This window comes from Necator americanus, chromosome X (assembly GCF_031761385.1).
Source record: "Necator americanus strain Aroian chromosome X, whole genome shotgun sequence".
Lineage (NCBI taxonomy): Eukaryota > Metazoa > Nematoda > Chromadorea > Rhabditida > Ancylostomatidae > Necator > Necator americanus.
Genome location: NC_087376.1, coordinates 7,799,626 through 7,813,193, shown reverse-complemented (window position 1 = coordinate 7,813,193; position 13,568 = coordinate 7,799,626). Strand labels below are relative to the sequence as shown.

Here is a 13,568-nt window from a genome sequence, read left to right as displayed (position 1 = left end):
CCACGTCCTCATCCTCATTCCTCATCAATCCATAGGTTATATCAAAATTTTCGATTCCTGCTATTTGTTTATGAACCTAAAATACATCGTTGATTAAGAGAAATTAACGAGTAACTGTGCGTTGTGTGTATTTCGAGTAATTTTCGAGTCATACGATATTCTAGCTTTTTTTCCTACCCGCATTATTCATTTATGTTTATTTTTCGTTTTTTTTTGGTTCTTTGGTTTGTGTTTATTGTAGTGTAACCTGAACAAGCACCTTTTTTATTTTTAGAATTTAAAATTTAAAATAAAAAAATTAATTAAATAATTTAATTTTTGAACTTTTTATTTTTTATTTTTCATGCTCCATATAGTTCAGTATAGTTTAAAAAAAATTGTGGTTTATGGAAAAAGCTTTATCCCGTATATACTCAGGTGTTTTTAGTTATTGAATACGTCTTGGTCGTTGGATTTTTATAGCCTTTTTGTTAGTTAGGTAGTTGGAAATAAACCGAATTTGATTTTTTTTTTTAGCGATTATGGGAATCAACTCTAACACAACTTAAATATTTCCTTCATCAAACTCTTTGAAAATAAGAAGTGATGTGAGAAGATTTATCTCACCACGTATTGTTTTCATTGCACGTTTGTGTGGAACGCAACAATTCCGATTGAATGGTTAATGAGCGTAACGCAAGTTGCGGCACCTTTACGAAATTCTGACGCAATCAAGTGAGCGACAATCGTTTAGGTTTGGGAAACATCACACGCACACACATTGTGTTGCATTTCACATCACTTGTCCGAGGTTAAAAAAACGATGCAGTCAGTTCAAATCTTTGGAAAATATCTAATATGATTCATATCTCCGATAAATGTGACTCATCCAAAAATGTGCTCCATTCAGAATTTCAGGAATGTTCGCTTTTTTGCAAAATTTTACATGAACTATATCCGTACATTATTTATGTGATTATTGTGTGGATATAGTCTATACAATAATTATTACAAATTACTTCTTTTTAAAGACACCTTGGAAGGTTTTTTTAAAATTAATACTATGAGGAAAGTAAAGTTTTTAATAAGGGACGTAACGGCAGTAGCACTTAAATCGCAGGAAGCTTGTTCTGATTTTCCCTCCTTGGTGAACAACAGCAAACCTATCAGCTACATACGCGGATTTGTCGAGGAGTTGTTAATTTTGAATTTCTATTAAAATCAATAATATCACGGCACTTCTCATTTCTCATTACAATTTCTAAAAACGCACAGTATTCTAATGAGTACATTTTTCAGTGTTTTTTTAAAAGAAACCATCGATAATTTGAATGTATACACATTCAAAAAGGAGCAAATAGTTCAATTTGGTCCAGTTACAGTACTCGAAAAACATGCTAGTTGAAGAATCTACACATTTCCAGAAACATGCCGACTTCCATATTGATAAAGCCATCCGCATTTTGTTTTACGAGAGCCCATGTGGATTTACAGACGACGTTTACACTCATTCCGATCTGATCCACGAAAATGTTTATAATTAGGGAAGTCAAACAATGAGTAGTAAACAATAAAACAAAGTAACGAATTACATATTTGATATTCTAGTTAATTTCATTGAGTAATTCTTTTTGCATTATTATTTATTTATTATTTATTTATTCAGTAATTATTTTTGAGCATTTTGAGTACTTTAATTATTACAGTAAATGCAATGGAACACATTCATTTGAACCCATGTTTTAAGACCTTGGTAATAATCTTTCAAGAGCTGAGAACTATGCGGAAAACTTTTTTAAAATAAAATTGTAAATAAAAGAGATAGCAAATGTTAATTCGCGTCTTTAAAAGTGTGGAAGACTAATAAAAAAAAGATAGACGTGGTATTGAAAGTTGACGTTTTTTGTTTTTTTTAATGTTTTTTACCTTCAGAAATATCCATACAAAAACATCAAATCCATCAAATTACTCGGATAAAAATATTCTAGAAAACTATTATATTTTAATATGACTTCTCCGTTACAGTTATCGTGTAGCGATTATGCCAGTGCTAGGATTAGCCTATTTTCCGTAATGAATTATGCAAACAATATCTGTTGATTTACCCTTAATTATCGTTCTTTCATGCACCTAAACCACAGATGCCTATACCACCAAAATAGTGTGGATTTCTAGGTGTAAAAATAGCTTTATTGTCTTAATTGAATATGTATGTACAAGACGATAAAACCACATCTAAGTCATTTATAAGAGTGGATTCATCTTCAAGAAGTCCGGATCAGCGGCGACAATTTTCGTAACGAGGAATGAGTGCAAATTGTACGTTACCGCCAACACTTCATCACATTCAATATCCTAAAATGTGTCTTATAAAGTCTGGAATAATTTTGAAATGTGGAAACTGATACCAATGACATTATTTCCTAATTTATGACATCGTACTTCTTTGTAAACATCACTTTATTAAACTTGAAAAAAAGTCGCTTAGCTTTACCAAAAAAGTATATTTCTTTTCAAAGTTCAAACATAACATAGTCTAGAAAAAAATTTACATTTTGCGGTTAATTTGGTAGTTACTATGCAGTTTTACCAAACTACATAATTGTACAACTATTGAAGAGAGTTCTTCTTCATGTTACCACACAATATCTCTACGTACCTTATCATAATCTCTAAAAAAAATATCTCAAAATTTTTATAATCAAAGTTATCTAGAGTAATTTTTTTAGAAAATGTATGAAAAACAAAGAACCCCAGTAACGTGACGAATTCTGTATGTAGATCCGAAACGATCCACAAAAAAAAATGAAGTTAATGCTATTCGAGAGCATATTCTTTAATGAACTATTTTGTGGATCAGTTTACTGTTCTTTTGAAGACATCAAAAAAAAATTGATTTCTACCTTTGTTTCAAGTTTTGCAGGATCCAGTGATCTATCGTCACGAAACACGAGTTGTACGTGAACTTTTCCATCATCCGACGATGAATGTAGATCTCGAAATCGATATTGCCATATATAGCTCTAGAAGAAAAACTTGTAGATTTTCCTATGTCTAATCCTTTGAGATTTAAAGTCTATCCTGAGATATGAATTATGATTGCTCCTAATTTTATAACACCACTATTATTTTGTAACAATACACGAACGATGTAGTCTGAATGAGGTTTTTTGTCATGAATGTGAAATTTTCGTACTGAATAGCTTGATAAACGCGATCATACAGTGAGTCAATGCCCTTTACAGTACTGCACCAAAAATTGGGTCGCTCATGGTACGGTATAGGGCGATTCCACATAACTGTTCCCTGTATACGTGTTAACAGCATTTACGCAACGAGATGGAAGGATGCAAATTATATTTTTGCAAAAATACTTCTTAGATATTAATGTAATATTATAAGAAGTGAATAAAGTGAGAAGTGGATAAAGTGTCTGACGTTAATCAATTCACTTCATTCCAGAAACGTTTGAGGTTTACGAACGTGTAACTGGCCTACACAATGACTTACGGCGGCTAGTCTATACATCAAATCAGTGTTTTTATTCTCCCAGACAAGTCTGGTACCAATTTACCGATTGCGGAGGGATGAAAAGCTTGGTGAGCACTAGGGCGGACTCGAAACTTCGCGCAGACAGCGGAACGTTTTGCCGACTGCGCTACGCCGGCCCTCGAAAACTTCAAATAAAACAAGTGACAAAATAAGGTCTCAAAAAGTGTTGGATTATAATTCTGCTGAACGAAGAGGATAGGAAATAAAATAATAGATAAAAATTTTGCAAAAGAATAGGATAGAATCCTCTTAATCCTCCTCGTCTTAAAATTACACCACATTTATTTAGATACACGTTTAGAATTTAGTCGCCAACACGTTTTACTGGAATTCGTAATCGTTGAAGGTTTTTTTTTGGAAAACTCCTATGCGACGACTTACAGGAGATAGCCGATGTATCAAGTCAATGTTTTTATCCTTCCAGGCAAACCTGATACCAATTTATCGATCTAGGGCGGTTGCAAACCATCGATCGATCATGCTGTTAGAGCAGAAGCCTCCTACCGACTGAGCTACACACCCCCTATGACAGTATTTATATCCAATATTTTAAATATTTGTTATTTTAAATATCTAATTTTTACTAAATATTTGAGACAAAAAGTTTTTAAAAGTTTCGTTAATGTTTTAAATATTTAATTTGCAATATTTTAACATACCTTCGTAGGAATATCGTATAGACTTATCCCTTGTTTAATATCCAACACTAAACCGCTCGGTCTACCTTCATAACTGCACGCGAATGTACGAGTCTACAAAAAAAATCTCTGCAAATTCAACAATATTCTTTTTTTTTCTATCTTTATTCACCTGCATCGCAATCACGGTTGCATAAACACTTTTGTGATACGCAGCTTCGAAAATTTCCAGCATTTGAGGTGTTTCGAACGAAAGATAGTGTCTTGTCCCGTCCGCCATACATGTTTCCAGGTAGAAACAATTTTCTCGTTTATCAAGACGACGAGAATCGTTTGGAACCTTAAAACAACTGTTTTTATTTTTATTCTTTCTCGAATCATAAACGTTCATCCATATTAGCTCGTATTTTATTATTATTTATAATACTATGTTATTTTACCATATATTTATTGAATATTATATTTGAGTATGTACTTATTTGACTATATTTACCTAAAGTAAACCAAATACCTGTTTAATGGCGATATCGTAACTTTTGTAAAGATAGAGGCATTTATTCAAATCTTCAGAGCTGAGCTAAAAACAGTAGAAACAATTTGAAGCACGTGTATGATTAACTTCCCAAAGGTCCCATCACGTACCGGTGGACTTTCGAATAAGCACACATCGCCTCCTTTCAGAATTAAAAATCGAGGCTCCCATTTTTGTTTTGGATCTTCAGATAATCCTTCACTCATATATTCATTCACCCATCCAATGTAGGATATCTGAAATTTGTTATCTTATTCTGAAAAATTTAGTTTACATTATTTCTTTAGAAATAAAGTCATAAAATAAATCAGTCCTGAAGGAAACAAGCAACTTATAGACTGAAACGGTCCTTTATAGGTTTGGCGTAAATTTAAAGGAACTTCATGAACTGTCTGAATTGTGTGAAAATGGACAAGTCGGTGACTAGTAATAGAAGTCAGATTTTCACTTCTAGAAAGCAATACAAATAAATATAAATCCTAAAAAAGAAGTTGAGTGTGAAAAAAATTTAGAAAAATGGGTAGGAAGAGATGCATTGATGTCATGGACACTACAGCATATGAAAGATGTGGTCGGCATCGAATGTATTCATCCGGGTTACCGCGATGCGTCTGCCAGAACGCAAGCTACGTCTCCTCTTGAAGCGTGCGCTCTCTTTTCTCTGCGCTATGGCCTAATCAATATTGCATTGCTGTCACACGGTTGAACGCATTCGATGTGAACTGTGACAGTAATAGCTAGAAAAAAAAAGAATTTAAAAATTTGTAAAAAGATTGTAACGACCTTGTGTCTTGCTCAATTAAAGAAATTAATTATTGAAACATCAACATGCCGAGATTCATTGGAAGTCGGACACGTCGGAGAATTTAAAAATTTATTATATTAATTTATACCTGTTCACTCTGATGAAGATATTTGTTGCTCATCTTAATACTTTTATGATTAAGTGATTGTATATGATTATTGATATGTCCAATCCATTGTTCAAGTGCACGAGCGTCTTCACAGTGAATAATACCGGTTGACGAACCGTCCACCGCTCGTACTTCAAAAGAATTTGTTCTAAAACTATCTTTTATAGGGTTATGTGGAACGATGTGATCTTCGTAGTCTTCGTAGATTCACACACACCTGAGATTGTCGGTCCCCCAAAGATATCGTGTAAGATATGCCATCGGTAATGGTATAACTGTAATTGTTTTCCATTTCTCATCTTTTCCTTCACCACCTGTTGATTTTTCTTTTCCATCGTATAAACCTAAGTCGGATTGAGCTTTCATAGCAGACTGAAAAGTTTAACTTTCAAAAAAGAGAGGAATAATGAAAAAATGGTTAGAGAAAGTAGTATCTCCTAACCTTCCATGTATTTGGTTCATAGATTTTATCCAGAGCACCTCCAGATCTTCCTGGTTGCAATGATTGTGCTGGTCTACGTAGAAAATACAATTTGTTAAGATTTTTGAGAGGAAAAAAGTTGAAGTAATATTGGTACGGTAATAGTGGATTGATAATAATGATAGTATTCCTACTTCAGGTAAGAGGCTATGTTCGAATAATGTCGTACTCCAAGTCGAAGTTCATCTCCTTCAGCTTTCAACATTTCCACTACTTCATCATGTGATCGACCTTCCACCGGTTCACCATTAACTTCTACAATCGCATCGCCCACATACAACTGACCCGTTTGATCTGCTAAAATCAATATTTCAGACTATAAAGGAAGAAAGATTTTAGATGTGAGAGCACCAAAACGAGTTAGGGAGGAGTGTGTTGAATGTGCTATGTACTGCAACATGGATGGAAGGTTTATGTACCAAATTTAAAAACTATTTCCAGGAATTTATAGATTTACGAAGTGCGGAAGTATTCTCTTGAACAATCTTATTGTAAGAATTAAATGATAATGAATATAAGAACATTGATTTTAAGAAATTATTACGACAATTTTCTTGTTTTTTGTTTTGTTTTATAGCATTAACATTTTGTTTTATTTTTTATATTGTGAATGTTTGAAATGCATCCGTGCACAGTGATATTAGATAAAAAATGACTAACCGACAGGGGAAAATACTGCTTATTGAGAGAAGACACCGTTTAGTATTTGACGTTTCGTAAATATGTAGGTTTCCGTACAGAAGGAAAAATCCGAGAAATTGTCGGACTATCAGCTTATCTGCTGCTTCTCAGCAAAGTTTATCTTTTGTTAGCGCTTTTACTGAGCATCAATCAATCAATGAAGTCAGTTTGCTTTGGATCATCAACGGAGTTTATCGATTCTTCGGATAATCATTGAGAATGCGATTGTAACACTTCAAAAACAACAAGTTTGGAAATCCTTCAACAAAAAAAGGAAGATGACAATTCACAGAATTACGGTGAAGTTCTCAATTTATTTCACTATTTCTAGAAATTCATAGATTACAGAATGTAGAATTATTCTCCAAAACAGTATTATTGTGAGAATTTAAGGATACAAAACTTTGACAGTATTTTTCTCCTTTAAAATTCACTACTTCCTTGATAAGTTAGAATAGGATGAGTAGCCTAAAGCATACTGAAGATTTATTTTAAACACATTTTTGAAACTGCAAAATGATCTCCGAGCCATAAAAATCTCATCGGGTAATTAATGAATCTATGAAATTTTGGTGTAAGAGAATTTTGCGGCAAAAAGAGGTTTTTTGTTAATGTTCGCTACGAAAATGCGAAAAATTTGCAATAAGCTCCCGGTGCTTTTCTTAAAGTGATTTTCGCGTAAACTTGCCGAATTTTCCACTAAACCATGGCAGCGCTGACGGTGAATCTAACAAAGATCACACAGAAGGAACACCGATCGAGATCTGCCGAGGGACATCGAGAGATTTTGCACGGAACTCACTGTGTGGATTCTACTCTTTTTACGAACCGTTTTGGAAACAAATATACGAATAATTGCACGAATCTTCATATTTAGAACTTTTTTCAAGAAAACTAGGATTTCTCGTTACAGGCTTATAATTCTTTCTGGAACGTTACGGTAAACAATGTTGACTTCGTGTGGAATGCGGCGAAAAAAAAAGCAAAGAGAAAGAGCAAGCAAGGTTTTCTCTTGAGAAATCTCTCAGTTTTAAAGTTGCACTTCTAAGAACTCTCTTCATGAGCTCATGAACCATTTTTTATTAGTATATTAGTCATTCTTTGTTAACAACATTAATATGAGATCCGAAAAAGTAATCATTTACGGTCAAAAGGCGCATTTAAATAAATTTTTTGAATTTCCTTCGAAAAAAAAAACGCTGAGTACTCTGCATGATTTAGGAAGTTGAACAAAATCTTTAAAATTAGTCAATTCTCAAAGATAAGGGTACATTGAAATAAATTCTGCAATTCATATTTTCACAAACAACAAACGAACCTGGCATCCCAGGAAAAATTTTCGATATAACAATAGGCAGATTTTGAGCATTTTCGGTTCCACCCTATAACAAAAAATTGTCGTTTATTGGTGTCCTCGTTTAATGAAGAATATTTAAGGACTCATTTCAGGAATTTGTGGATTACTGTGCATGGAAAATTTTTACTAATCAATAAAGTACAACTGTAGTTCTTCACTAATTCTAATGTACACAACTGAGCTAACAATAAATGTTTGTTTGGAATTTATCCATAGTCTATTCCAACATAGGGAACACATGCTACAGTAAATAAATTATTCAATGGAAGATTCAATAAAATCCACAAATGCTCTCACCTTTATTGACAATCCGAGCCCACCTCCTTTTCGTTTAATCACAATTGTTCGAGTTTGATCATCAGGTGCTTCTGTATCGACCTCATTTGTAGTACCGTCGCTAGGTATCTCTATCGACAATTGATCTAAATATCACATATTCATATACACATGAATATTTATCGATTGATACTTTTTATTACAAATAGCGATTTCCTTCCTGCAACAATAATAGTAATAACAACAATAGTACGTTTAAACAGAAATGAATAGCAATATTATCTATGTACAAGCTGTTACGAATACCAGTTATGCACAGCAAAATCATATTAAGGAAAAAAACTTATTTAAAACATTTTAGCGTTACTTAGTTTTTTTTTATTTAAGGTTGGTTGTATGTACAAGATGATTCTGGTGTTCAATGTCTTTGTCATCACGTGAGAGAAAATCTTCACCCGAAGGCATTGTAAATTAAAGTATAGGTGGAAATTAAGAAAAAGAAAAGAAAAGAAAAAAAAATAATAATAAAAACAAAGAATAATAAAAACGGAAAAATTTAGAATAGGTTTAAATGTAAATAAAGCAATCACTCCACATTAAAACATTTGAAAATTGACAAGGTGGACAATCGGAAATTGATTAATTTTGAATTTTTCACTATATTGTACACGTATTCCACGAGAACGTCGGGAATCAGTTATGAAAAACGAGTGTCGAACCATTACTCATATGAAAACAGAAACCTCTGGATAATAGAAGTCTGGATGGTCTTCCTCGTCCTTTACCATCACTGATTAATACAAGCCCATGATGTACCTAAATATTGTATTCTACAAAGTAAAAACAGTTACAGCAACAGAGTATAAACAGAACATACACGTATAAAAAGAATTGTCTAAATGTTAAGGCCTTGAAAAAGAATTTTTTCTTCACAGCGTGATATATTCTGATTTTTTTAAAATTTTATTGATTTTCATGCTAATGCGTTCAGCCCTTTAGCATATTGGTTGTAGAAATTCTGGAAGGCGAACATTTTAAAAAGTCAATAGTCAAAATATCAATATTCAATTAAATATAATTAACCTACCACATCAAGATTTCTCTGACGATTCTTCATTCCAGAAACGAAATACTAAGGCGCGAAGAATGTAAGCAGATTGAGGCCGGGAGGACATTACACTCACAGAGAGAGTGAGAGAGCAGCCGGCTGCACTGATCAGCGTAACAAATGACGTTGCCTACATAGCGGAATAAAATGTAAATTTTGAAAATTTTCACAATTTTTCAATAATAATTTTATGTGCTATTACTTGAGTAAATTTCTAAACAGGCATAAATTCTTGTGATATTTCCATCAAAAATTGCTATAGTTCGTTGGAAAGACTCAATGAACAGGGTTTTCGTGTATTTGCTCATAGCCAACACCTCCAACACATCTTAAAAAATTAGTGGATTAATGCAATGAATTTTTATTTAGACGTATTTCATTGAAATTTTCAACCAATAAGATTTTACTGTTGAGAATCACGCTTTGAAGCGCAGAATCCTGACCATAAATGTCCGTAACGGAATTCGAAGAAGAAATCTAACCAGCCTCAGTTCACTTATTTCAAGAATCTGTGCGTGAAATTTGCTCGCAATGGGATCTGTTAAAGTATTGATCGGAAAGCTAGTTAGATTTCTGACTTTTCTGGAAATTTTATTTTTCAAGTCATAGGTGTGCATTTCTCCAATAGACCAGAGATTTTTTTTGAATCTTGAATTTTTAGCTTTTAGCTTTTACTGTAACATGGATTCTGGTCTGTTCGTTTCCAACAAGCTTCGAGACAGAAGCATGTGGGAAAAAAATTGTTTGAAGAAATTCAATTCATTCCTATGATCCATGTCTGCACATTAAGCGCTCAGCTACAAGATGTGGAACTCTTCCCCGTAAAAACTCACGTGTATGATAAATTCAAAGGAAAAAAGACGGAACATTCACTAAGAAAAATGTTTGCACGTTGTATCGAAATTAAAAAACAATATAATTATAAAATACGTCATGAGTTTACACGACAATTGTTTGCTATCAATAACACTGGCAACTTTATCCATAATGCACTTTTTGAACAGTTCCTGTGTCCTTGATGAAAAGTATCGGTTATTCAGATATAAAATTCAACGTGTTCTTTGTTGTTTCAGTATTTGAACGAAATTTATTCAATCATATGTTTTAAAAGTCTTAAAATAACTTTGCACGTCCATGAGGTAGCAATGAGTAAACTTCGTCTGGCTCAACATAACAAAATCCTTTGAATTCTCTATCCATAACTCAATGATAAGCGTTGTATTGATTACCACCAGAGAACTGAAATTCGTTAAGTTAGACACAGTTATTTCATCAATAATTAACAATTAAAAAGAAAACTCACAGCAGGTGGGGCATAAGACGTTGTACCGTATCCAATAAAACCGCCATGACCAAAGTCAACGGTTGCGTTCCAGTCTTAAATCGGACAATGAGGAAATTTTCAAATTTGGAAGATGCTCGTCTTTTGAGCAATTCCCGACTATTGGAGAAGCTAATAAATAAGCTAAGACATTTTCCAACACTACACTTTAGAAAAGAACTTTTAAAAGAGTCTCAAAACGAACTTTTCTGGAAGTGGAACCCAGAGAAGAGGATCTTCTCAACGTGAACATCACCCTTCAATCCTAGCGCCTGAACTGATTCTACCGGGAAACGGTGTTGGAAAGTACCAAGTTTGTGGCCATTCACATCAATCTAAATTTGTTGGTCATAAATCCACGATATGGGACTGTATCATTCCAGAAGATCTATTTTTCACCCTTACATCAAAATGAGTATGGTGGACATGAATGTGGAGGTGGAAGTGTTCGCTGTGGTGAAGTGGATTGTGGTGGCGTACCTGCAAAAACTACTGTTTTTTTTTCTTTGTTTACTGAAGTGAAAACTATGTTTTGAATAATCCTTCCTTCTTCTTTATATTCTTTGAATAAAAATAAAGGGAAAGGTAGAACGGTGTCTAACTAGTCTGCACAACTACGGACCATACTGACAGATTGGTAAAAGGTCACCACTACGTAAGCATTGTCAATAGTTCGACAACGATTAAGTCCATTATTCCTCTGAGATCAATAAGGTAATGTAATTTTTACAAAGGCAAAAATATTGAAAGAATTTAAGCTAACTAATATTCATTCATCCGTTTACTTATTTACATATTCATCTTGAGGGCAGTTGTAACCAAGAGGTAAGAGGCTCTCGCATGGTTCGAACGGTCAATAGTTCGACGCCGCCCAACTATCAACTAAGTGCTTCATCTTATTGGAAATGAGAAATCGAGATTCAAAAAAGGGTAAATCAGCAGATGTTTTCTCTTTTACCACTTGCTTGACTAATGTGGATCTTGGATAGGTTCATCCATGGTAGATCACAGTCTCCCTCCCTTGTCAAATAAGAATTAGTTTTCAGTCATTAACATGGATTTTATATAAGTTATAATTACAAGATGGAAATATCGCTAATATTCTTCATCACGTGTATGTGTATTATTTTAAGAATTTAACGTGGATACCTGCACAGATTAAAATCTTTCATAAAAATTCTGTCACATTTAATTTGACATTTTGATCTCCCCCCCCCTTCTTTCGCGCAACATTTCACGAAGTTACTATTACCAGAACCTAACGTGACAAATACAGCTAACAGAGCTATGAAAAACCAAATAGGAGTTTTTTTTCCACGACCTTTCAACAAAGTGTTTTTGGCAAAGGCTTCAAGGCTTCAAAATCTTTCTTTCGTTCGTCGGAAAATAATTCAAAATATAAAGTTTATTAAATGTTACTTCTCCAAAATATGGAGGTTCTATTCCATAAAACTTAGTGTTTTACTGTTTTTGGGGTGCATGAAGATGTCTGGTCTTCAAAGTAGTAAAAAAAAAGAAATGAAATTGTTTTATTGTTGTCGTTAGCGTTACTCATTAAAGAAAATATGCTTGTTCTGAGTAAATTCTACTTATATTATATTCTATTTTATTTTAAAATGCATACTTTGTGATTCGCTTCTATTCCACTTACTCGCACAGTTAGGAATGTACATCCACCTGATAGATGGTCTCTTATCTCTGAGAATTTGCTTGCGACATTATAGCTTCTTAGAAATGCGGCGATGCTACATTGGTGAACATTGTACAGTAAGTAACTGTAAGGGACACCTGCACCGAGAAAAAGTGCACAAAAAATACATCTAAATCACATGATTTACATTTTCACGTTTTTACACCTTAAACGTTTTTATAAGGTTGAAAAATTTTAATCTTTGATCAAATCGAAAAATGTGTCGCCGTTCTTGCGTTGCTCTTTCGAAGAAGTTGCATTCATGATGCTCATACGTCAGCGTGTGTCAACAGATTAGTTCACCATACCGTCTCAAATGCTAACAAATCCTATTCATACCTCCGGTCCCCATGCACCATGACTGCACGAGTTCATCACAACCACATGTTCATGATGAAAACGGAAGTTCACATGAAGTACAATATGTGGTCCTGATAGGAGTTCAATAGCGAAATTCCTGGAATATTTGCGTATATGATCACAGGGATCTACACCGTAATCCGCATTCATACTAAATCCTTCCCCAAAAAACAGGAACAGGAAAACGAAACTCACTTATGATGTCCATGTTCTACTCGGCCGTGTACATCAATTTTACATCCATCTCTAAGTTGTTCATGAATTGGAATTGCACTGGGGACTGGCTTAAAACAGTAACTTTTTCCAGATTAGGATAAGACTAATGAGGAAAGAAAAGAAAAAAAAAACGTACAGGATGCAGAACTTGATGCATAGTGATATGATCTATAGGAATGGAGCGCTGAAGTGTTGCGAACCCTTTAAATAGACGACCATTCCAGCCTGGATGACTCAATGCGATAAGCAAGCGGCTCGTACGTTTAGACTATGCATAGATCATCGGTCGAAGTCTTTAGTGGATGAATCAAAATGAAATTGCTGGAACCATTTACCATTTATATGTTTTTATTATGATTTATTATAATTTATTTAAATGCACCCGCAAATGCTCCAAAATCCTAACAACACTAGAATTTTAGAATTAGTCAGTTGCTCGTAGAGTTACAGTAAAGAAAAAACC

The 13,568-nt window shown here is 33.7% G+C and overlaps 2 protein-coding genes across 2 annotated transcripts; both read right to left on the bottom strand.

Annotated features, from left to right (window-relative positions):
• Positions 1-2,223: 2,223 nt before the first annotated feature.
• RB195_021780 (uncharacterized protein) lies at positions 2,224-9,527 on the bottom strand (the record flags this gene model as incomplete). Its single annotated transcript, XM_064208674.1, has 14 exons — positions 2,224-2,334; positions 2,883-3,002; positions 4,191-4,283; positions 4,342-4,509; positions 4,681-4,746; positions 4,812-4,937; positions 5,595-5,763; positions 5,833-5,987; positions 6,058-6,130; positions 6,231-6,393; positions 8,096-8,159; positions 8,432-8,556; positions 9,154-9,226; positions 9,498-9,527. 14 exons carry the CDS (start codon positions 9,525-9,527, stop codon positions 2,224-2,226), a joined length of 1,536 nt encoding a protein of 511 aa, XP_064064555.1.
• A 1,194-nt stretch (positions 9,528-10,721) lies between these two features.
• On the bottom strand, positions 10,722-13,262 carry RB195_021779 (uncharacterized protein; the record flags this gene model as incomplete). Its single annotated transcript, XM_013452750.2, has 7 exons — positions 10,722-10,757; positions 10,822-10,895; positions 11,045-11,174; positions 11,245-11,319; positions 12,869-12,986; positions 13,085-13,173; positions 13,242-13,262. 7 exons carry the CDS (start codon positions 13,260-13,262, stop codon positions 10,722-10,724), a joined length of 543 nt encoding a protein of 180 aa, XP_013308204.2.
• Between the last annotated feature and the right edge of the window lie 306 nt (positions 13,263-13,568).